This window comes from Saimiri boliviensis, chromosome 5 (assembly GCF_048565385.1).
Source record: "Saimiri boliviensis isolate mSaiBol1 chromosome 5, mSaiBol1.pri, whole genome shotgun sequence".
Taxonomy (NCBI): domain Eukaryota; kingdom Metazoa; phylum Chordata; class Mammalia; order Primates; family Cebidae; genus Saimiri; species Saimiri boliviensis.
In genome coordinates, this window is record NC_133453.1 from 128567474 (window position 1) to 128592712 (window position 25239).

A 25239-nucleotide genomic window follows, 5' to 3' on the forward strand; every position below is an offset into this window, starting at 1 on the left:
CATAAGCAGCTAGTAGTGTTTGGTTGAGTGATAAGCCTGACTGAATATCTGAATCATGAACACACTTGTCTGATAACTACTGTTTGTTCATTAACTCTTTTTGTAGTTTCTTCAGAGCTACTCCATATTAATTGTAATTCGCTGTGTAACAAGTTGCTCTAAAACTTAATGGCTTAAAACAATATACATTTAGTCATGATTTCTCTGATTCTGGAATCCAGGCATGGCTGACCTGGATCTTCTGGCTCAGGGTCTCCCACAATGGCAGTCATCTTAAGGCTTGACTAGGGGGTAGATCCATCTTCAAACTCACTTAAGTAGTTGTTGATGGGATTCAGTTCCTCATGGGTTGTTGGCTTACAGGCCTCATTTCTTCATGAGATGTTGGCCAGAGCCTGCCTTAGACTCCTTGCCATGTAGACTTCATAGAATCATTCACAGCATGGCAGCTGGCTTCCCAAGAGCAAACAGGCAACAGGGCAAGAGTCCAGCAAGATAGAAGTCATAACTTTTTTGTAACCTAATCTTAGAATTGGCATCCAATCCCCTTTGCCATGTTCCATTTGTAATAAGTAAGTAACTAGATCCAGCACATACTCAGGGAGAGGGGATTTTATGCAAGACCATGAATATCAAGAGTGGGGAATCACTGGGAGTCATTTCAGAAACAACCTGCCACCTCCATCACCAGTGTTTCTGGGATTATCTCGTCTTCACTTCATAATACAGACAAATGCACCTCTATCAACTCCCTCGTCCCAGGACATCTGGGATGTTTTCAACTTTTTTCTGCTATTGTCCCCTCACCTCCAGGCAACCTCTTTGACAGGATTTAAGACAACCTTACACTATCTTTAGGTGATGGTCTGTGAAAAACTTAAATTCTTTACCACAAGAAACTCTGAAAGTGCAAGCCAATCCCAATGTAGTTATCCATTTTACACTGCCATCAGACCAATTAACCAGAAAGTTCTGTACTGTTTCTCCAGATTTCTCAAGCTTGAGTCAAACACCAGCATTCTATGACTTTTAGGCTCTTGAAGACATATCTTAAGCTCTCCAAGCAGCCTTCTTAAAGCCTGGTGTGGTGGCTCACTCCTGTAATACCAGCACTTTGGAAGGCCAAGGTGGGCAGATAACCTGAGGTCAGGAATTCAAGACCAGCCTGGCTCACATGGTGAAACCCTATTTCTACTAAAAGTACAAAAACTAGCCAGGTGTGGTGGCGGACACCTGTAATCCCAGCTACTTTGGAAGCTGAGGCAGAAGAATCGTTTGAACCTGGGAGGCAGAGGTTGCAGAGAGCTGAGATTGTGCCACTGCATGCCAGCATAGGTGACAGAGCAAGATTCTGTTTCAAAAAAAAAAAAAAAACTTCTCTCCATAGGTCAAGGCCCTTGGGGAAAGGGATGCTGAGACCCACAGCATACACATAGCTTTTTCTAAAAATTATCTCCTAATAACCTCCAACTCTCAACTCTCCTCTTGCCTTCTCCAAAACGCTTTGTTATTGTTGATGTTGTTGTTGTTGTAGTTGTATGAGCAAAAGCTTACAAGGGTCTTGATCACATTCTTTGCAAGTCTGGCAATGGTTACCCACCTCTTATTGGAAATGTATTATCTGTTGTCTTGGATCTTCGCCTGCAACTTATGCTCGAGTAGTTCCATATTGACATCCCATTGCATCTACCATTTGCCTTCTTCCTGCTTTACCCTGGGTAGTTTCCTGAAGTCATTGTAGCAATAATAGTACTACCTAATTTATTAAACCAAATAGTGGAACCTAATAGAAAAGATGGAGGAAAGATTCATAAAGAATGGGAAAGGGAAAGGAAGAGAGAGGAAAACACTAAATATCTTTTTTCAGATTAGAACAGATAAAATATTGTATAATTATTATTATTGGTTATATTGTATAAGTATTGCTTTAATAGTATTCTTGAAATATTCTGATTAAAAGAATGAGGTGTCTGAATACCTTATTCATAGGATAAAGGTAAAAATGAAGAGAGAAAACAAGCATAAAAAGTCAGACATCATAGCACAAGCATAAATGGTTTCCATTTGGACTGATAAATCCAACAATATGATGCTTATAAAAGACTGACTTAATAAAGATAGTAGAAGGCAAAAATTACCCCCAAATCTTAAAGCCCTATTTATCAGACTTAACTAAAACAAAGAGCTGGCAGTATTTATGTAAGAGAAAACAGAATTTAAGGAGAAAAAAGTCAATATTACGTATCATTTTTATGTTAACAACTTAAAGCCCTCTAAAATTGACACCAAAAATAAAAGATGTGCCCAAATTGGCACAACTGTTATGAACTGGATTCACAAATATCTGAATTTAGCTCTCTGTACATGATTATCTTGCTTTAAATTTGTTGGTGAGAGAGGCAAGGCTTGGAAGGTCTGAATAAATCAGTGAATTATTTTCCCAGTACAATGAAACATACAAAATCTTGCAAATAACTAAGGAAATTTTGCTGGAGGAGAGCCAGCTAAGAGTCATTTTATTGGGGAGATGGCAAAGGTAAGGTTAAAGTTCTGCAAATAAAGGTTCCAAGAAACTTAAACCAGATTTAGAACTGGAAACCCCTACCAAACTCCCTTTGCAGTGGGAAAAGGTTCTTTTTTTTTTTTTTTTTTTTTTTGACATGGAGTCTCAGTTGCTCAGGCTTGAGTGCACTGATGTGATCTCGGCTTACTGCAACCTCTACCTCTGCCACTGCCTGTACCTCCTAGGTCCAAGCAATTCTCCTGCCTCAGCTTCTGATCATAGGTGCGTGCTATCACGGCCAACTGATTTTTGTATTTTTAGCGGAGATGAGGTTTCATTATGTTGGCCAGGCTAATATTGAACTCCTGACCTCTAGTGATCAGCCCGCCTTGGCCTGCCAAAGTGCTGGGATTACAGGCATGAACCACCATGCCTGGCAGAGGTACTCTTTATATTCAGTCAGACAAGGTTCTCATTAGTTCAGTTTTTGAGGGCCTGTTTTTTTGTTACTGTTTAAAATTTAGAGTTACTCTCTATTGCCCAGGCTGGAGTACAGTGGCGTGATTTCGGCCCACTGCAACCTCTGCTCCCAGGTTCAAGTGAATTCTCCTGCCTCAGCCTCCCGAGTAACTGCGACTACAGGCGCGCGCCACCACGCCCAGCTAATTTTTGTATTTTTAGTAGAGACGGGGTTCACCATATTGGCCAGTCTGGTCTCAAACTCCTGACCTCATGATCCGCCCACATTGGCCTGCCAAAGTGCTGGGATTACAGGCATGAGCCACTTCACCCAGCCTGTGGGCCTGTTTAAAGGAAAAGTTGTAGATAGTAGGGCACAATAAATTTAATTGTCCAATTATTTAGCAAGAATTTCACTCTACAATTTTTTTTAATCACACATTCTCTGGGGCAGGCCCTGTACATGTATATTATTATCTGGTTTTTTTAAAAATGATTTTTATTTTTATTTTCAGAAGAAAATGTGGTTTTATAACACTACCATTCCTCTCCACTGAGGTAACTGATATTGATAATCTGGTGTGTACCTTTCCTGATGTTTTTCTATGCTTGTATAAACACACATATATACATGGTTTTTATGGAAACTTTTTTTTTTTTTTAGACGGAGTCTCACTCTGTCGCCAGGCTAGAGTGGAGTGCAGTGGTGCAATCTCTGCTCACTGCAACCTGCACCACCCGGGTTTAAGCAGTTCTCCTGCCTCAGCCTCCCTGGTAGCTGGAACTTACAGACGCATGCCACCACACACAGCTAATCTTTAAAAAAATTTTTAATATAGACAGGGTTTCATCATGTTGGCCAGGATGATCTCAATCCCTTGACCTCATGATCCGCTTGCCTCGGGCTCCCAAAGTGCTGGGATTACAGGCGTGAGCCATGGAATTATCATTTTTTATTCTGCTGTTGGCTCTTGTTACTTGTCCTTGATAATTTTTTGTTTTGTTTTGTTTTGTTTTAAGACGGGGTTCTGCTCTTTTTGCCCAGGCTGGAGTGCAATGGTGCAATCATGGCTCACTGTGACCTCCACCTCCTGGGTTCCAACAATTCTCCCACCTCAAACTCTCAAGTAGCTGGGATTACAGAATGCCTTACCAGGGGCAGTGGGAGGCAGGTTTTGTAGTATCAAGAGGGTAAGGCACCACCTGATTCCTACAGGAGGATGTGATTGGCTTATTTGAATAATTCTATAGACTAGCAGAAAACTGAAGCCTGCTACTTGGGGATAAGTACCTGTGCCTGTTCTCTTTGATAAGGAAGGTTTTTGGCTTGGAGTCTTTATCTATGGGAGGTAGATAAGAGTAGGGAGGAGAACTTGCAGATAGGCTCTACAGACAAGGCAACACTAATATCAAGCTTTAGGTCTTACATCACAGTCTAAGCCTGATCAATTTTCCATTGAATACTGTGAACTTGGTGACAGTGGACGAGTGATCAGAAAAGATTTGATCACTGATTGAAGATAGGAGCATAACCGGAGAATAATAATGAATTATCAAAACAACAATATAATGTTTTAAATAGACACAGAAAATGGTAACCCAGTTTTTCTAAAAGAATCTTAGCTCTATCAGAAGTGAGGAACTTATTTTTTTACTTTTTAATTATTTTTTATTTTTTGAAACAGGGTCTCACTCTGTCACCCAGGCTGAAATGGAGTCATGGCTCACTGCAGCCTCAACCTCCTGGAATTAAGCAGTCCTCCCTCCAAAGCTGTCTGTGTATCTGGGACCGCAGGCATGCACCACCACACCTGGCTAATTTTATTGTTGTTGTAGAGATAGGGTCTTGCCTATGTTGTTCAGGCTAGAAGTGAGGAACTTTTGTTTATTTAAAAATAAGAGTATGACAAGAGTCAACACAAAGTTCAGTAGATTATTCTAGTGAAATATATCGTCTCTGCTGCTTAGATTATTTAGAGGGTAAAGAATAACCCTTATTACATCTTTTTAAGATCAGTCAGAATTATCCAAGACCAGTTTGTTATTTTAACAGAAAACAAAATTTTAGGTTCGTATTAACCAATATTTGACATGAATGGATTCAGAAGCTTTCCTTTTTTAATCTTACGATGGAATTCATTAAAACTGAGCCAACTTCAGCAATTTTAGTGTTTCATTGTATGTTTTTGGACTGTTATTTGGAGTTATTACAGTTCAAAGCAAATAAATTTTCCTTTCTACAAACCTTCACAGCTTTCAGTATTCATCCAGGTTTTGTCCTTCGTTGTTCTCTTGGTGCATTTTGAAAGAAACCCGCATACTTTATGAACAAAACTAATCTTTTCACATTAATAAACAAAAATACATCCATCTCGCATATGCAGTTGTACTTCTGTACCACTATTGTTTTTAATATCATCTCAATCTTCATGTTAATTATAACAACCAAGCAACTAGTTTCTGTTTCACGGAGTTAAGCAACTGAGAAATTATGTCATATGAAATTTTTGTAGCAAACCAGTAAAGTTCATGGGCACACATAATATACATGTTACACATTTTTTCTGTATCTTCCTAAAGTGTAAAAATACTACTTATAAACATATAAAACAGATACATACACACACACACACACACACACACACACACACACATTCACACATATACTTGACTTGGTGACCAATGTTTTTATGTTTCTGTCTTAAAAATTCAAATATGCAAAGATTATCCATTAATTAACATGACTTAATGTTAGTATAGGGTCTTGAAGTTTGCCAGGAATATTAGAAATTATGTTTAATCTAGCAAACTACAGAACATACTGTTGAAATTTTTTAAAGTTTGTCAGAATTCAAAATTTACATTTTATAATTCAAGTTTATATATTTTTAAATCATTATATGGAGTAATATTAGCTTAACAGTGGACCTTATATGAGTTCAAAAATGTTATTTTTAGCGCCGGGCGCGGTGGCTCAAGCCTGTAATCCCAGCACTTTGGGAGGCAGAGGCGGGTGGATCACGAGGTCAAGAGATCAAGACCATTCTGGTCGACATGGTGAAACCCCATCTCTACTAAAAATACAAGAAATTAGCTGGGCATGGTGGCGCATGCCTGTAATCCCAGCTACTCAGGAGGCTGAGGCAGGAGAATTGCCTGAACCCAGGAGGCGGAGATTGCAGTGAGCTGAGATAGCGCCATTGCACTCCAGCCTGGGTAACAAGAGCGAAACTCCGTCTCAAAAAAAAAAAAAAAAGTAAGCTAAGGTTGAAAAATGTTATTTTTGTCTTTATGAGCAAACGACCCAAATCTTATTTTAAAAAAATATTTGCTTATATTACACACTCTATGACAATTAAATTCAGACAAGGATGAATAGGTGTTTTAAAACCAAAATTATCAAACCAGTCTGATTTGTTCAAGGATTCACTCTAATTATTTGAATTTCGATTCTTATATAAAAATGCAAAATGGCTCACATCTATAATCCCAGCACTTTGGCAGGCTGAGGCAGACGGATCACTTCAGGTCAGGAGTTCAAGATCAGCCTAGCCAACATGGTGAAACCCTGTCTCTACTAAAAATACAAAAAAATGAGCTGAGCATAGTGGCACGTGCCTATAATCCCAACTACATAGGAGACTGAGGCAGGATAATCTCTTGGACCAAGGAGGCAGAGGTTGCAGTGAGCTGAGATCACGCTGCTGCTTTCAAGCCTGGGTAACAGAGTGAGACTGTCTCAAAAAAAAAAAAAAAAAAAGTTTCTAAGCTAGTAGTTTTTGTGAGAAGGGGCTTTTCTTAAAAGGACACCACAGTTCATATAGTATAGTTCTCCTTTAATAAAAAATAGGAAATTTGACATTTTGTACTTTTTTCAAAGAATTAGGGAAACCAACTTGCGCCAATGCATTTTTGCAATCTCAGTGCAAAAATCCTGCCCAGTTAGAGGAGATGCATGTTAATTACAAGAAACAAAAGCAACCTGTGCACAGGAACTACAGCAAGAGGCTGAAATGTCTGAGAATATGCATCAGAGTCACCTGGAGGTGCCTGAAAACACTGATTCTTCCCCAGAGTCTATTAGCCTTTGTTTGGGACTGAGAATAAGCATTTCTTCTTTCCTTTTTTTTTTTTCTTGAGACGGAGTTTCGCTCTTGTTACCCAGGCTGGAGTGCAATGGCGCGATCTCGGCTCGCCGCAACCTCCGCCTCCTGGGTTCAGGCAATTCTCCTGCCTCAGCCTGCTCAGTAGCTGGGATTACAGGCATGCGCCACCATGCCCAGCTAATTTTTTTTTGTATTTTTAGTAGAGACGGGGTTTCACCATGTTGACCAGGATGGTCTCGATCTCTTGACCTCGTGATCCACCCGCCTCGGCCTCCCAAAGTGCTGGGATTACAGGCTTGCGCCACCGCGCCCGGCTGGGAATAAGCATTTCTAATGAGTCCCAGTGACACTGATGGTGAAGGTCCAGGGATAAAACTGTAAGAATAAGTTTTCTACGGAAAATGAGGCTGTCTCCCCCTGGGCCCCAGTCCATGGGGCTGCAGATTTACAGGCTCTAAAGGAAGAGCCTAAATTTCTAATCTATGTATCTCCTTAATGTCTCTGCAGTGAGCAAAGCAAGCAAACAACAAAAATGCTGCCACATTTTAAGATTTCAAAATTCAGCTTTTTATTTCTTAAGGATTCTTACATTCCTTTTATGTTAGATTTCTTTTTATTTTTTGAGACGGAGTATTGCTCTTGTTACCCAGGCTGGAGTGCAATGGCGCGATCTTGGCTCACCGCAACCTCTGCCTCCTGGGTTCAGGCAATTCTCCTGCCTCAGCCTCCTGAGTAGCTGGGATTACGGGCACGCGCCACCATGCCCAGCTAATTTGTGTTAGATTTCTTAAGTCTTACTGATGTCTATAAACCAATTAAAAACAGAGTTTTAATTTATTTTTATTTTTTGAGACAGTCTTGCACTGTTGCCCAGGCTGGAATGCAGTGGCGCAATCTCTGCTCATTGCAACCTCCGCCTTTCAGGTTGAAACAATTCTCCTGCCTCGGCCTCCCTAGTAACTGGGATTACAGGCATGTGCCACCAAGCCCAGCTAATATTTTTGTATTTTTAGTAGACGGGGTTTCACCATATTGGCCAGGCTGGTCTCTTGTGATCCACCCACCTCATCCTCCCAAAGTGTTGGGATTACAGGCATGAGCCACCATGCCCAGCACAGAGCTTTTATTTAAGAGATTTATATCTAATTTGTTAATAACCTTTCTAGAGATAGGAAATGTTTCACTTTCTGAAGTACAGTCACACTGAGTCTTGCAGCATCAGGCTATGACTTCATCTACCAGTGAAAGAAAACACAGGACACATGTAGCAATCTAGATCTCAAAGGACTTTTCTTCTTTCCAGTTGAAACAAGACATACTCCTCTGCAAGCCAAAAGACTAAGTAATGTATCAGATTCTTTGCCATGCCACATCCAATGGATATTAGGTCCCTGTCATCCCATTATAGAGAATAAACTTATTACTGTCTGTGCAGAACCAGAATCAGAATCAAACATGAGTAAGAATCTGTCTCATCTGTCTGATGTTGGGTGTTGTGTGTTAAGCCATGAATGTTTTGTTGCATCAGAACAAAAGTAAAAATACAAAGTCGGTAAAACAAACAGTAGAGAAACAGAAAATAAAAGTAAAGTTTTGTTGCCACTTGATATTCACTCCAGAAGCCAAAGTGTAGATAGATACTTGAACATCTTGGTGTATTTCCAACATTGTCAAAGTATAACTTTCAAAAGTTAAAAACAAGACTCATAAAAATATAAAGTGAATACATGTCAAAACATTATTGAACTCATGAAGGAACCAGCATACAGGTAAGGCTGGCTTCTGTTTTTTCAATATTTGTTCCAGGGAGTCCAAACTCAAATATGCAAAGGAGCTAAGCAAGCCATGTCAATAAGGAAAGAAGGCATTGACTATGTTACAGAGAGTGGTAGAGAGTGTGACAGACTTAGAGCACATACCTTGTCTAAAGTGGGCAACTGTGGTTGACCATCTTCAGCTAATTGTTTCCATGTGGGAATACAAGCTTAGTGTTGCTAGATTTCTTCATTTTCATATTTTTTTTTTACAGAAGTCATGAATCTGGATTTTAATGTGAGTCTTCTAGTTTTTAAGTGTTTATAACTAACTCAAATTTTGAAAACACTGTATGAGCCAAACAAAACATCTTCAGGCCATAAATGGCTTCAGGGCCACCAGTTTGCAACCTCTGCAGTAGATCTTACTAGATAACTACATTACAGCAAAGGAAGAGCTTAACGAAAAGTTGTTTTTGTTTGAAAGAAGTTTTAAAAGATTTTTTTGAACCTTTCACTTTGTTTCTCACAAAAGTAAAAAAAGTACATGATGTAATAATGTTTTATCACCTAATAATTCAGTGCCTATCACATACATAACCATAATACATTTACATTTTAAATTGTATTTTGGCCATTTAGAACATAATTACTCATTTTCTGAAGAACACAGTAATGTGAATACACTTGACTACTAAACTATATATTTTAAAATGGTTACGTTGATACATTTTATGTCATGTTTTTTACTATATGTTATATATATTCAGATTCATTTTGAGGTTTTTTTTTTAGGGTGATACTCAGTGGTAACATGTACATTTAACATGTAACATTACAGTAGGTAATGGGAAATCCTGAGAACAAGGAGATAATTTTGAAAAACTGCTATAATGGCCTTGCCAAAAGATAAGAACTTGATACAGATAACTAAATTTAGTAATGGAAATGGAGCTCACTTTGAGAGACATTTCAGGGGTTAAACTGACAGGATTCAGTGAGCAGCTGAATGTGATGCTTAAGAAAACACTCAAAAAATCAGAGTATGACAATAATTAAAGTAGGAAGGAAAATAGATTCAGAGGACATTAATTCAGTTGTAGACAAGCCATGGAATTTCAGAACTTGAAGGAAGTCTAGAGGTTCCCTAACCCAGCCATCTCATTTTACAGATTTGAAAGTCGAGGCCTCAAGAGACTGAGTGATACCTTCAGTATCACAATTTAAATCAAAAGCAGGCTGACTTAAATGTTAATAAAAGTTTCTAGACTCAAAGTCCATCTTTTCTTCGTACATCAGAGCATCTTTGCTCTGTGACAGATGGTTCATGCAGTTCAAAGATGAATTTGGGATGGTATAGTAATCCTCAGGCTGTTGCCATATGTTAGTTACGAAGGCCTGCAGACTTCTTCAAGAGAATGGATACCAGAGCCTTTTTCTTTTTCTTTTTCTTTTTTTGAGACAGAGTTTCGCTCTTGTTACCCAGGCTGGAGTGCAATGGCGTGATCTCGGCTCACCGCAACCTCCACCTCCTGGGTTCAAGCAATTCTCCTGCCTCAGCCTCCTGAGTAGCTGGGATTACAGGCACGCGCCACCATGCCCAGCTAATTTTTTTTTTTTTTTTTTTTTTTGTATTTTTTAGTAGAGACGGGGTTTCACCATGTTGACCAGGATGGTCTTGATCTCTTGACCTCGTGATCCACCCGCCTCGGCCTCCCAAAGTGCTGGGATTACAGGCTTGAGCCACCGCGCCTGGTTCAGAGCCCTTTTCTTATTCTTTAAACTGTGAATATGCTTTTTTTCCTATTTGTAGTCTTTTCTTGAGTTTAAGCTACTTATAGGACTTATAAAGGAAATGGTTTGTAGATGTTTGTAATTTCATCCCTGGAGTTCAAAGGAAAATTTGAGGTTAGAGGTGGAAATTTGGGAGTCCATAAAAATAAAGACAAAAGTTAAAATCATTTAAGTGAATGAGGTTGCTTGGAAAGAGAACATAATTTCAAAGTAGATGAGATCCTGGAATGAAACATTTCTAAAATCACTAGATTAGAAGGAGAAAAATCAGAGAAACATATTGGTAAAGTAAGAGAACCAGACAAGAGTACAGAACTTTCAAGGCACTGTGTCCCAGTAAACCCATCTTAAGTTGAAAATATTTTAAGTCAAAAATGCTTTTAATACACCTAAACTACCAAACTTAATAGCTTATCCTAGCCTGCCTTAAACGTGCTGAGAACACTTATATTAGCCTACATACAGCTGGGCAGAATTCTCTAACACACAGCCTATTTTGTAACAGTGTTGAGTATCTCATGTAATTTATTGCATACTATGCTGAAAGCGAGAAATAGAATGGTTGTATGAGTACTTGAAGTGTGGTTTCTACTGAACGTGTATGAATTTAGCAACACTATAAAGTTGAAAAATTTTAAGTCAAACCATTGTAAGTCAGAAACCATCTGTAGTACTGTGGAAACCAAGAGAGGAGAAGATTGTCAAGAATGATAAGAGTTTGTTTTACTACAAAAAAATACAGGAAACTTAGTGCAGTTGACTCTTGAACAACATGGGTTTGAAGTTTGTGAGTCCACTTCTACGTCAATTTTCTTCCACCTGTCACTTCTGAGACAGCAAGACCAACCCCTTCTTCTTCTTCTTCTTCTTCCTCTTCTTCTTCCTCTTCCTCTTCCTCTTCCTCTTCCTCTTCTTCTTCTTCTTTCTTCTTTCTTCTTTCTTCTTCTTTTTTTTTTTTTTTTTTTTAAGAGACGGGATTTCACCGTGTTGGCCAGGATGGTCTTGAACTCCTGACCTCAGGAGATCCACCCGCCTCGGCCTCCCAAAGTGCTGGGATTACAGGCATCAGCCACTGCGCCTGGCCTCCAACCCCTTCTTTTATTCCTCCTCAGTCTGCTGAAGACTACAAAGATGAATACCTTTATGATGATCCACTGCTACCTGATGAATAGTAAATATAGTTTCTTTTTCTTTCTTTCTTTTTTTTGAGACGGAGTTTCACTCTTGTTACCCAGGCTGGAGTGCAATGGCGCGATCTCGGCTCACCGCAACCTCCGCCTCCTGGGTTCAGGCAATTCTCCTGCCTCAGCCTCCTGAGTAGCTGGCATTACAAGCACGTGCCACCACGCCCAGCTAATTTTTTGTATTTTTAGTAGAGACGGGGTTTCACCATGTTGACCAGGATGGTCTCGCTCTCTTGACCTTGTGATCCACCCGCCTCGGCCTCCCAAAGTGCTGGGATTACAGGCGTGAGCCACAGCGCCCGGCCTTCTTTCTTTTTTTTTTTTTTTTTTTTTTTTCTCTTTTTTTGAGATGGAGTCTCTTGCTTCGTCATCCAGGCTGGTGTGCAGTGGTGCAATCTCAGCTCTCTGTAACCGCCACCACCCAGGTTCAAGTGATTCTCCTGCCTCAGCCTTCTGAGTAGCTGGGATTATAGGCATGCGCCACTGCACTCAGCTAATTTTTGTATTTTCAGTAGTGACAGTTTCACCATGTTGACCAGGCTGGTGTTGAACTCCTAGCTCAGGTGATCCACCCACCTCGGCCTCCCAAAGTGCTGGGATTATAGGCGTGAGCCACTGAATCTGGCCTATGATTTTCTTAATAACATTCATTTTCTAGCTTACTTTAATAATATATAATACATATACAAAATATGTGTTAATCTACTGTTTATATTATTGGTAAGGCTTCGTAGACTATTAGTAATTAAGTTTTGGGGGAGTCAAAAGTTATATATGGATTTTCAGCTCTGCAGGAGGTCAGTGCCCCAATCCCTGTTGTTCAAGGGTGATTTGTGAAATTTATTCTTCACAGTGCTGGAGGCTGAGAAGTCCAAGAGGAAGGCACCAGCATCTTGTGAGGGCCTTCTTGGTGTATTTCTACATGGCCAAAGGCAGGAGAGTAAGAGAGAACCAACTTCTCTCAGCTCCTTTATAAGCATTAAATTCCATTCATGACAGAGGAGCCCTCAAGGCCTAATCACCTCTGAAAAGTCCCACCTCTTCATGCTATTACATTAACAATGGAGGGGAGCCCTTTAAGCCATAGCAGAGCCGTAGAGAGGACAAGAAGATATAGATCAGGAAGGGGAATGTTACTGGTGACCTTTGAGAGAATTTCTTTCTTTTTTTTTTTTTTTGAGACGGAGTTTCGCTCTTGTTACCCAGGCTGGAGTGCAATGGCGCGATCTCGGCTCACCGCAACCTCCGCCTCCCGGGTTCAGGCAATTCTCCTGCCTCAGCCTCCTGAGTAGCTGGGATTACAGGCACGCGCCACCATGCCCAGCTAATTTTTTGCACTTTTAGTAGAGACAGGGTTTCACCATGTTGACCAGGATGGTCTCGATCTCTCGACCTCGTGATCCACCCGCCTCGGCCTCCCAAAGTGCTGGGATTACAGGCTTGAGCCACCGCGCCCGGCCGAGAGAATTTCTTTAGTGTTTTGGTAATAAACTGCCAAGGGTGAGGGGAAAAAAGGAGATAAGGCTGGGTGGCTCATGCCTGTAATCCCAGCATTTTGGGAGCCCAAGGCAGGCAGATCATGAGGTCAGGAGATTGAGACCATCCTGCCCAACGTGGTGAATCCCTGTCTCTACTAAAATACAAAAGATTAGCTGGGTGTGGTGGCTTGCACCTGTAGTCCCAGCTACTCGGGAAGGTGAGGCAGGGGAATTGCTTGAACCTAGGAGACAGAGCGTGCAGTGAGCTGAGATCGTGCCACTGCACTCCAGCCTGGCAACAGAGCTAGACTCTGTCTCAAAAACAAAGAAAGAAAAGGGGAGATAAAAAGAGGAAACCATGTTCATACCATGTTCTTTTTTCATTTTAAATGTATTTTCAACTTTTAGGTTCAGGGAAACGTGCAGATTTGTTACCTGGTTGTATTGCATGACGCTGAAGTATTAGGTATGAATGATCCCATCACCCAGGTACTTAACAGTTTTTCAACCCTTGTCCCCCTCCTTCCCATGCCCTTTTACCCCAATGTCTACTGTTCTCATTTTTGCATCCATGCATACTCATTACTTAGCTCCCACTTATAAGTAAGAACATGCAGTACTTTGTTTTCTGTTCTGCATTAATTTGCTTAGATTCATTAGGTCCAACTGGTCAGTTTTTGTTTGAGTTGCATTGCTTTTAAGAACTTAGTCATAAATTCTTTCCCAAGGCCTGTGTCCAAAATGGCACTCCTTAGGTTTTCTTCTAGGATTCTTCTAGTTTGAGGTCTTATATTTAGAACTTTAATCCATTTTGAGTTACGGTGGTTTTTGTTGTTGTTGTTGTTGTTGTTGTTGTTGTTTGAGACAGAGTCTGACTCTGTTGCCAGGAGCCAGGCTGGAGTACAGTGGCACGATCTCGGCTCACTGCAACCGCCGCCTCCCGGGTTCAAGCAATTCTCCTGCCTCAGCCTCCTGAGTAGCTGATACTACAGGCGCACACCACTACACCCAGCTAATTTGTTTGTATTTTTAGTAGAGATGGTGTTTCACCATGTTGGCCAGGATGGTCTCAATCTCTTGACCGCGTGATCTGCCCACCTCAGCCTCCCAAAGTGCTGGGATTACAGGCTTGAGCCACTGTGCCCAGCCGAGTTATGGTTTTTTATATGGTAAAAGTTACAGGTGCAGTTTCATTCTTCTGCATTTGGCTAGCCAGCTATCCCAGCACCACTTATCAAATAGAGAGTTCTTTCTTCGTTACTTATTTTTGTCCACTTTGTCAAAAATCAGATTGTTCTAGATATGTGGCTTTTATTTCTGGGTTCTCTATTATGTTCTATTGGTCTATGTGTCTGTTTTTGTACCAGTACCATGCCATTTTGGTTAATGTGGTCTTATAGTATAGTTTGAAGTCGGGTAATGTGATGTCTGCAGCTTTGTTCTTTTTGCTTAGGGTTGCTTTGGCTATTCAGGTTCTTTTTTGGTTCCATGTGAATTTTAGAATCGTTTTTTCTAGTTCTGTGAAAAATGACCTTGGGAGTTTGATAGGAACAGCATTGAATCTTTAGATTGCTTTGGGCAGTCTGGCCATTTCAACAGTATTGATTATTCTAATGCAGGAACATGGAATGTTTTTCCATTTGTTCGAGTCATCTGTGATTTCTTTTAGCAGTGCTTTGTGGTTCTCCTTGTAGAGATCTTTCACCTCCTTGGTTAGATGTATTCCTAGGTGTTCTTTTTTGTGCAGCTATTTTAAACAGGATTGCATTCTTGATTTGGCTCTCAGCTTGAATGTTATTGGTGTATAGAAGTGCTACTGATTTTTGTACATTGATTTTGTATCCAGAAACTTTACTGAAGTCATTTATCAATTACTAGGAGGCTTTTGACAGAGTGTTTAGGGATGTTTGTTTGTTTGTTTGTTTGGTTTGAGATGGACTCTTGTTCTCTTGCCCAGGCTAGAGTACAGTGGCACAGTCTCGGCTGACTGCAACCTCGCCTCCCACGTTCAAGCGATTTTCGTGTCTCACCCTCTCAAGTAGCTGGGATTGCAGGCGCATGCCACCACATCTGGCCAATTTTGGTATTTTTAGCACAGACAGGGTTTCAGCATGTCGGCCGGACTGGTCTTGAACTCCTGACCTCAAGTTATCTGCCCTCCTCGGGCTCCCAAAGTAGTGGGATTACAGGTATGAGCTACCGTGCCTGGCCTAGGGTCTTTAAGATCTGAAATCGTATTATCAGCAAAGAGAGATAGTTTTCACTTCTTCTTATTTTATTTATATTATTTATTTAATTTCTTTCCCTTGCCTGATTGCTCTGGCTGGCATTCCAGTACTAAGTTGAATAGGAGTGGTGAGGGTGGGCATCCTTGTCTTGTTCCATTTCTCGAGGGGCATGCTTCCAGTTTTTGCATGTTTGGTATGATACTGGCTGTGGGTTTATCATATATGGCTCTTACTATTTTGAGGTATGTTCCTTCAATACCTAGTTTTGTAATGGTCTTGATCATGAAGGAATTTTATCAAAAGCCTCTTCTGAGTCTGTTGAGATGATCATGTGGCTTTTGTTTATCATTTTGTTTATACGGCGAATCACATTTATTGATTTCTATATGTTGAATCAACCTTGCATTCCAGAAATGAAACCTGCTTGATCATGGTGAATTAACTTTTTGATGTGCTGTTGAATTCAGTTTGCTAGTGTTTTGTTAAAGATTTTTGCATCAGTTTTCATCAGGGATATTGGCCTGTAGCTTTTTTTCCTTTTGTTGTGTCTTTGCCAGGTTTTGGTATTAGGATGATGCTGGCTTTGTACAATGAATTGAGGAGGCATCCCTCCTCAATTTCTGTGAATAGTTTCAATAGAATTGGTACAGTTCTTCTTTGAACATCTGACAGAATTTGACTGTGAATCCATCTGGTCTGAGAGTTTTTTGGGGTAGGTTTTTTATTACTGATTCACCTTAAGGATTCAATATTGATCTGTTCAGTGTTTCAATTTCTTTCTGATTGAATATTTCCAGGAATGTACCTGTTTCTAGATGTTCTTGTTTGTGTGCATAGAGGTATTCATAATAGTCTTAGGATCTTTTGCATTTCTGTGGAGTTGGTTGTAATATCACCTTTGTCACTTCTGATTGTGCTTATGTGGATCTTCTCTTTTCTTTGTTAATCTTGTTAATAATCTATCAATCTTGTTTATCCTTTCAAATAACCAACTTTTAGTTTTATTGATCCTTGCATGGAATTTTGGGTCCCATTTTATTCAATTCCACTCTGATTTCATTCTATCTTTTTTTAGCTTTGTGGTTCATTTGTTCTTGTTTTTCTAGTTCCTCTAGGTCATTATTTGGAGATATTTCTGGTATTTTGAGGTTGGCGTTTAGGACTATGAACTTTCCTCTTAACACTGCTTTTGCTGCATCCCTGAGATTTTGGTATGTTACATCTCTGTCTTTATTTAAAAGAATTCTTTTATTTCTGCCTTGATTTCATTGTTTACCTAAAAGTCATTCAGGAGCAAGTTGTTTAATTTCTATGTAATTGTGTGGTTTTGAGAGATCTTTCAGGTGTTCATTTCTGTTTTTATTCCACCATGGCCTGAGAGTATGACTGGTATGATTTTTTATCTTTTAGTTTATTGAGATTTGCTTTATGGCCAAGCTTGTGGTCTGTCTTGGAGTATGTTATATGTGCAGATGAGAAGAATGAATACTCTATGGTTGGTGGGTGGAACATTCTGTGATTGTTATTAGGTCCAAGTGTTGAGTTTAAATCCAGAATTTCTTTGTTTTCTACTTCGATGATCTGTCTAATGCTGGCATGCTCTCAGTGGGGTGCTAAAGTCCCCCACTGTTGTTGGGTGGCTAAGTCTTTCATTGGTCTAGAAGTACTTGTTTTATGAATCTGGGAGCACCAGTGTTGAATGTGTATATATTTAGGGTGATTAAACCTTCTTGTTGAATTGAACTCTTCATGATGACGTACTGCCTTTCTTTGTCCTTTTATTTTTTTTTATTTTTATTTTTTTTTTCCTTGAGATGGAATCTCACTTTGCCACCCAGGCTGGAGGTGCAGTGGCATGATCTTGGCTTACTGCAAGCTCCGCCTCCTGGGCTCAAGCAATTCTCCTGCCTCAGCCTTGTAGGTATCTGGGATTACAGGCATCTGCCACCATGCTCAGCCAATTTTTTGTATTTTTAGTAGAGATGGGGTTTCACCATGTTTGCCAGGCTTGTCTTGAACTCCTTACCTAAGTGACCCGCCTGCCTCAGCCTCACAAAATGCTGGGATTACAGGCGTGAGCCACCACACCCAGCCCTCTTTGTCCGTTTTTAATGTTTTTGATGTGAAGTCTGTTTTATTTAAGTATAGCGACTCCTATTCTTTTATGTTTTCCATTTACATGGTAGATCTTTTTCCAAACCTTTACTTTGAGCTTATGAGTGTCCTTACATCTAAGATGGGTCTCTTGAAGACAGGTGACAGATAAGTCTTGTTTTCTTATCCAATTTGCCACTCTGTGCCTTTTAAGTGGTGCATTTAGACCATTTACAGTCAAGGTTAATATTGACATGTGAGGTTTTGATTCTATCATGAAGTTATCGGTTGCTGATACGGTTTGATTTGTGTGTCTGTTCATATCTCATGTCAAATTGTAATCCCGGCGTTGAAGGAGGAGCCTGGTGGGAGGTGACTGGATCAAAGAGACAGATTTCCTCCTTGCTGTTCTTGTGATAGTGAGTTCTCATGAGATCTTGTTTAAAAGTATGTAGTACCTCCCCTCTTTTTCTCTCTTCCTCCTGCTCTGGCCATGTATGATGTGCCTCCTTCCTCTTCACCTTCCACCATGATGGTAAGTTTCCTGAGGCCTCCCTAGCCATGCTTCCTGTACAGCCTGCGGAACCATGAGCCAGTTAAACCTCTTTTCTTTATAAATTGCTGTATCTCTGGTGGTTCTTGATAGCAGTGTGGGAACCGACCAATATAGTTGTTTCGTACTTTCTATTGTGTGGTTACTTTATAGGGTCTGCAGGCTATGTACCCAAGTGTGTTTTTCTGGTAACAGGTATTCTTTGTTTCCATGTTAAGAACTTCCTTAAAAACTCTTCTAAGACTGGTCTAGTAGTAATTAATTCCTTTAGCATTTGCTTGTCTGGAAAAAATTTTCTTTCTCCTTTATTTCTGTCCATGAAACTTAGTTTGGCAGAATACGAAATTCTTGGTTAGAATTTCTTTAAGAATGCTGGAAATAGGCCACCAGTCTCTCCTGTCTTGTAAGATTTCTGCTGAGACATCTGCTGTTAGCCTGATGGAGTTCCCTTTTTACTTAATCTGCCCTTTTCCTGTAGCTGCCTTCAATATTTTTTTCTTTAGAGTTGACGTTGGACAGTCTATTGACTGTATGCCTTGGTGATGTTCATTTTGTATAGTATCTCACCAGGGTTTTTTCTTGCCAGTGTTGAAGAATCTACTTCTTTACTAAGATTTGGGAAATTTTCTTTAATTACTCCCTCGAAGATATTTTCCTGGTTGTTTCCTTTTTCTTCTCTCTTAGGAATATCAGTAATTCACAGGTTTTGTCATTTTATATAATTCGGTATTTCTCAAAGATTGTTTACTTTTTATAAATCTTTTTTCCTTATTTCTGTCTGGCTAAGCTAGTTCAAAAGACCAGTCTTCAAGCTCTGAAATTCTTTTTTCTGTTTGGTCCAGTCTATTTCTAAAGCTTTCAGTTGTATTTTGAAATTCCTTGCCGGGCGCGGTGGCTCAAGCCTGTAATCCCAGCACTCTGGGAGGCCGAGGCGGGTGGATCGTGAGGTCAAGAGATCGAGACCATCCTGGTCAGCATGGTGAAACCCCGTCTCTACTAAAAATACAAAAAATTAGCTGGGCATGGTGGCACGTGCCTGTAATCCCAGCTACTCAGGAGGCTGAGGCAGGAGAATTGCCTGAACCCAGGAGGCGGAGGTTGCAGTGAGCCGATATCGCGCCATTGCACTCTAGCCTGGGTAACAAGAGTGAAACTCCATCTCAAAAAAAAAAAAAGAAATTTCTTGAGTTTTTTTTTTTTTTTTTTAATTCCGGAAGCTCTGATTTCCAAGTTGTTTATCTCTTCCTTCATCTCCTGGATTGTTTTAGAAGTTTCTTTATGTTAATTTTCAGCCTTGTCTTGGATCTCATTGAGCTTCTTTACAATCCATGCTTTGAATTCCTTTTTTTTTTTTTTAACATACATTTAACTTTATTTTACAGATGAGGAAATAGAAATCCAGAGGCTAAATGACTTAACCAAGGTTATACATCAGCTCTGCCCAGACCGAGTAGAGCCAGAACCCAGATATCTTGACTCCTAAACCGGTGCTCTTCCCACTATCCCATGATACTTTCAAAAGCAACATGCTGGAAAAGAGAGAGAAGGTGCCCATTTTCTGTGAATAATATTCGTCAATCTTTACATTATTTTAGAGCCAGAGCAAACTGTAAGAGATACTAAGTAATGAAGCCTAAGGGGGCACTGTAGTTTTTGGCAAGCAAATCAATTTTTCTTTTTAAGGATTTTCTAAACCTACCATAATGGAAACACGAAGCAATAGCAGCCCAAGGGACAGAACACTTAGAAGCACAGAAAAAACGTCTCACTCAGTCTACCTTTCCCAACTATGTTAGGTTAGCCTTGGGATGTTAAACCTGCCACATTTTTCCCAAGGCTCAGTCTAATCAATTTTGGGACATTCTCTCCAAAAAAGAGAAATCACATTTCTCCAGTTTCTCACACAAAAAAAGCATCTGCAGTTTTTCCAATCCTAGTCTTTCCAATATCTGGGTGGACTACAGGGTGGGTGCGGAAGTCTCAATTTAACCAAAGTAGGGAACTCAGAGCTCCTCTTCAACCTACATTACCTTCTCAGCAGCCCCCAGCAAAATCACAGTCATTTCTGGCCAGCAAGCTGAGATCTGGCTAGGTGACCATTTCATCCCTGCCTGTAATATATAAAAGTCCAGTGGTTGAGGAAGGGGAAGAGAGGGGGGCTTAGCTTACCCCGCAAGCTTGCTGGTGACAAGCGAGGACTTTCTCTGGGGCAGATCCTGTGGGGTGGGGATATGGTCACCAGTCACCAGGTTCTTGTCTGGTCCCGCACTTGGCAGCTGCTTATTCTTCATCTTGGCTTTGGCCATGTTGTATAGTCTCCTGAGTCAAAGTACTTTTGCCCTTTGGAGTCTTTTAATGAGGAAATCGGAGCCTCCAGGCTTTTGTCCTAGGTTTGGGTATTTGGCCTTTAACTTTGCCTCTTCAGCTCTCTCAGCGAGAATGCCTTCTTTCTCCTGCGTGTCCTGCTTCTCCTCGCCGGTCTCCTCAGCAGGGTTCTCTTTTTCTTGTTTCTGGGAGAGGGTGGGACCAGGACTGTGGAGTGTAGGGGGCCCGGGAAGGCAACCGGAGAAGAGAAGGGGGAGGGGAAACGGGGACAGCCTGCGCTGCTGCTTCGGCTCCTGTCACTAGGGTTGCTCAGTCCTCTTTGAATTCTTTATCTGTCGTTCCTGAGTTTCCATTTTGGTTAGAGACCATTGCTGGATAACTAGTGTAATCCTGTGGTAGTCTCATTACATTCAGATTTCTCATGCTGCCAGAATTCTTGCACTGGCTCTTTCTCATCAGAGAACACTGGCACTTACAGTTTTTGTAATTACTTTTGTGTGAGTAGGATTTTTTTCTATTTCTTTCTTTCTTGATGATGTTATTATTTTTTTCCCTTATCGTTTTATCCCCTCTCTAGGGAGTATGACTGTAGAGAATCCTGGGTAGGGTTTTTTTGGCTTTGTTTTTATAGCCCTATGCACTTCTTTTGGTGGTTTTACATTGGGCTGTGCAGTTTGACTTACAAGCCTGTAGATGGCACTTATAAGTAAGAGTCAACTGCAGTCAATGTGAGTGGGTATATACTTGATCCTTGTTTGCTGGTGGAAGCTTTCTATTGCCTCAGGCAATCAACTGAGTTGTGGACTGCACAGTGTTCTGAGCCTGGCATGGGGAGGTGCATGAAGGGTGGGGCTGGACCAGATGGGTCCCCTAATTGCTAGCACAAGCACCAGTGCAGAGGGAGAATCCAGTGGGCAGCCACCAAGCACCCGGAAGTGTACCTAGGTATAGAGCTGGGGAATCTATTCGGCCCCATGTTCTCTGCCCAGGAATTGAGAGTGGCCTAAACTCCTAATCCAGGAGAATGGGTACTCCAGATTCCTGGAGAACTGCCTGGGTTTGAAGCAGAGACGGGTCCCCCTGCACCACAAACTCTGTACAAGAGGAATGGGGCAACTCGGGCTGCTGATCCAGGTGAGCTGCTGCTTCGAGTGCCTAGACATCTGCCTGGGCGTGGAACAAAGCCTCCCTGCACCAGGATCTCTGCACAGGAATGGAAGAATGGGTCAGACTGCTGATCCAGGTGAATGGGTGCTCCAGATACCTGGAGATCAGCCTGAGTGTGGAGTGGAGGGCCCTCCTGCACCAAGATCTCTGCACAGGAGGGATGGAGTGACTCAGGTTGCTGATCCAGGCAAGCTGGTTCTCTGATTGCCTAGAGATCTGCCTGAGCGGGGAGCAGAGAGAGTCCTGCTGCACCAATATCTCAGGGGAGCAGGGTGGGGGACCCAGCAATGGCACACATAGATTATTTCCAAGTCACCAAGCATGTATGTGTGTATAGTATTATAAAAAATCAGTAAGCCAAGTTTATTTTTTTATTCAAGAAGGAAAAAATATTTTTATAAATTTAGTGTAGCCTAAGTACAAAGTGCTTTTAAGTCTACAGTGGCATACGATACTGTTCTAGGCATTCACATCCACTTACTACTCACGTACTGACTCACCCAGAGTGACTTTTATCATTATGAAAACAAAGATTAATTAAGAATCACTATGTGCCAGATACTGTGCTTGCTAGCAGGGATACAATTTTTAATAAGACATGGCTCCCACATTCAAGAATTGCATAGTCTAATGAAGGAGAATAAATTGAAAATAGAGTTGTACTAGGTAAAAAGTTCAGCAATAGAAGCATATACAGAATTCAGCAGTTAATGGCAGTGAAACGTTAAGTTCTGCAATGGGCAGTCTCGTAAGGCTTCCCAAAAGAAGTGATTTTTAAAGTGTTTCTGCACACAGCCGTGTCATGTGGCTTTACAGGGCAGACAGGAACAATGGAGGAAAGTCAGAGAAGTCAGTCGATAAGAGGTGGGCAGTGTAGAGTTTTGTAAGCCACATGTGGAGAGCTGCTCTTTCTCTAGGGGATCTGATAGTTAATAATAACAGTTAACAACTACTTGTCATTTATTAAGCAGCTGGCATGTACCAGAGATTCTAAACCACCATTCATCTGCTCACAGCAACCCTATATGATGAGTGTCAGTAGTTACATGTGAGGAGAGAAAGAAACTGCAGTTGACTTACTGGCTTAAGATCACATAGCCAATAAGTGGCAGTGTTGTACCCAAGATTTGTACCTAGATCTTGCTTCGAGAGAGTGACATACAGAGGTGGATTTACCATGAAGCTAATGAAACTTAAATTTCAGGGTTCTTCACTTGCTGGACACATATGAATGCTGGGAGTTGTCATGTTAGAGGTAGAGAGGGAAAGCTGGGTTATAACCAGAAAGCATTTCTATGTAAGCATTTCTGGGAACTTGTGTGACGACGTCTCAGAAGAAAAGATCTGGTGGTTTTCTTGTGGTTTATTTTCTTCTTGTAAATACTCACTTTTGTAATTGAACATTATATGTCTGAAAGATGGAAAAGTGCAACCATCAGAGAAGGCTACATGAAAGAAAATAGCATACTTATTAACAACTCCATGTAGTTTCACACTGCCGAACCATGGCATGTGGAGAGAAAAGTGACGGGAGTTTAGACTGGTCAGAACCCTTTATTGAAACATTCTAAGGAATAATGTTGGTGTAATTATATAGTATTCTAAGGAATTTTGACTTTATCCTATCAGAGATTCTCAGCTTCAGCTATAGATCTGAGGAAGAATTGGTAGATCTGAGGAAGGGCTTGAAATATCTTTATTTTTTAAAAGCTTCATAAGTGAGTCAGATGCACAGCTAGGAATGCTGTAAGCAATAAGAAGCTGTAGACAGATTTGAAGTAAGGCAGGGATGTAATCAGATGTGCATTTTCAAAGGTAATTCTACTTTAAATGGGTGGGAAAAGAGACTTGTAGTAGTCCAGACAAGAGATGATGTCTTTTATTAACTGCATAATAGTTCATCAAGTTAATTGTTTATTCTTCTATATTATTTATGTTTCTAGGGATGTGTATGTATTCACTGTTACTCAAAAAAAGTACATCTTTTTGTTTCTTTTGTTGTTGTTACTCTAATTTTTCACTAGGACAGATTCCCAGGAGTAATTCTATTGAGTCAAAGGAAATGAGTAGTTTTGGCTCCTGCGTATAAATTGTTACAATGGTTATAATCCATTCCTAGAGTTAACTTCCATGTGGTGGGCCACATAGGAACTTTAGAATCATTTTGTAAAGTTCTAAAAAGAACAACAATTTGGATTTTGATTGATTTTATTTTGAAATTAGCAGTAAATTATTGAAACAGTCCTTACATTGTACTTATGGTAACCACTCACTCAGTAACTAAATTTGTCTTTCATAGATTGATGAACTCCCAGAGGGAGCTGTGAAGCCTCCAGCAAACAAGTATCCTATCTTCTTTTTTGGCACCCATGAAACGTAAGTTAGCAAAAATAGTTGCAACAGCTCTAACTTGACTCTGCTATGCTACATTGTTTTTGGATGATCTGTGACATCTTACATCTTGTTAAAATCATTATAATCAATTATATTAAATTGCCAAACTTAATAATGTATTTTTATTAATGTAAATACTTTTTATGATAGAAGCCTTTATGGCTAAAAGCATATCTTTGCTTTTGAATGTCATTTGTGTTTCTGTGTAAATATTGGTCATCACCTAGAAGTTTCTTCTAGGACACTTTTAAGTCCTAGAGTGGTTTCTATACCACTCACAGTAGTTTCTTTTATTGCTCTTATATATTTCCCTTCCAGAGAAATTTTTTTCCATTCATATTTCACAGAACAAAGTTATGTTCTCTTAGGCTCTTTCACCTTGTTGGGCCCTGAAGGAAGCATACCACATTTTTTAGGTTTTACAGCTGTATTTGTTGGTGTACAGACTATGCCGATGTAATAAAGGAATCTAAAAATACAGTGTCTCAAATAATATAGAATTTTACTTCTTTCTTTTGAAATAATTCAGAGATAGGGAGGTAGATTGGGGTGACTACTATGCTCTAGGGACCCAAGCTGCTTCTGTTGTCCTGTCATTCACTACTAAAACAAAAAAACTGGCTCAGCAGCACATGTGTATCCTGCAGGCAGTAGAAGGAGGAAAGAGAAGAGGTAAAGAACAAGTGTTCCTTGTAAGGAAATGACAAGGAAGTTACTACATACATTAGGTCTTCCCTTAAGTTGATAGGTTCCTGGAAACTGTGACTTTAAAGAAAACATCAGACAGCAGGCTGTCAAATAACATCTGTTCAGCGTTGTCACAGTTTCCAAAAACCTATCGACATTAAGTGTGGACTTACTGTATATCATTTATACTTCCATTCATTCCAGTGACAAGAACTTGGTCATGTGGCCACATCTAGCTACAAGGGAAGCTGAGAAACAGTCTCTAGTTAGGCAACTCTGTACCCTGCTTTAAAAATTGGGAGAAATATCCATTATAGGGAAAAAGTAGAGCGTGAATACTGTGGAATAGTTGGCAATCTTTGACACACTAGAAACATATATGATTATTTCCAAGAAAACAAATGGAACAGAAATTGGAAATGTGGAAAAAAGCTAACAACTATCAACAGAATCTTTAAAAGTCTCAAATTCAGGGTTATCACTTACGTTCATTGAACGTTAGTAGAGCCTAGC

The 25239-nt window shown here is 40.3% G+C and overlaps 1 protein-coding gene and 1 pseudogene across 1 annotated transcript in view; one reads left to right on the top strand and one right to left on the bottom strand.

Moving 5' to 3' along the window:
* Window positions 1-25239, top strand: part of HDGFL3 (HDGF like 3) — a 73537-nt gene that overhangs the window by 23718 nt on the left and 24580 nt on the right. The window contains exon 2 of the mRNA XM_039479876.2: window positions 23945-24021. Coding sequence (XP_039335810.1) covers window positions 23945-24021 — 77 coding nt within the window. The remainder of the gene's footprint in view (window positions 1-23944; window positions 24022-25239) is intronic.
* Window positions 20266-20901, bottom strand: LOC101033425 (alpha-endosulfine pseudogene; annotated as a pseudogene).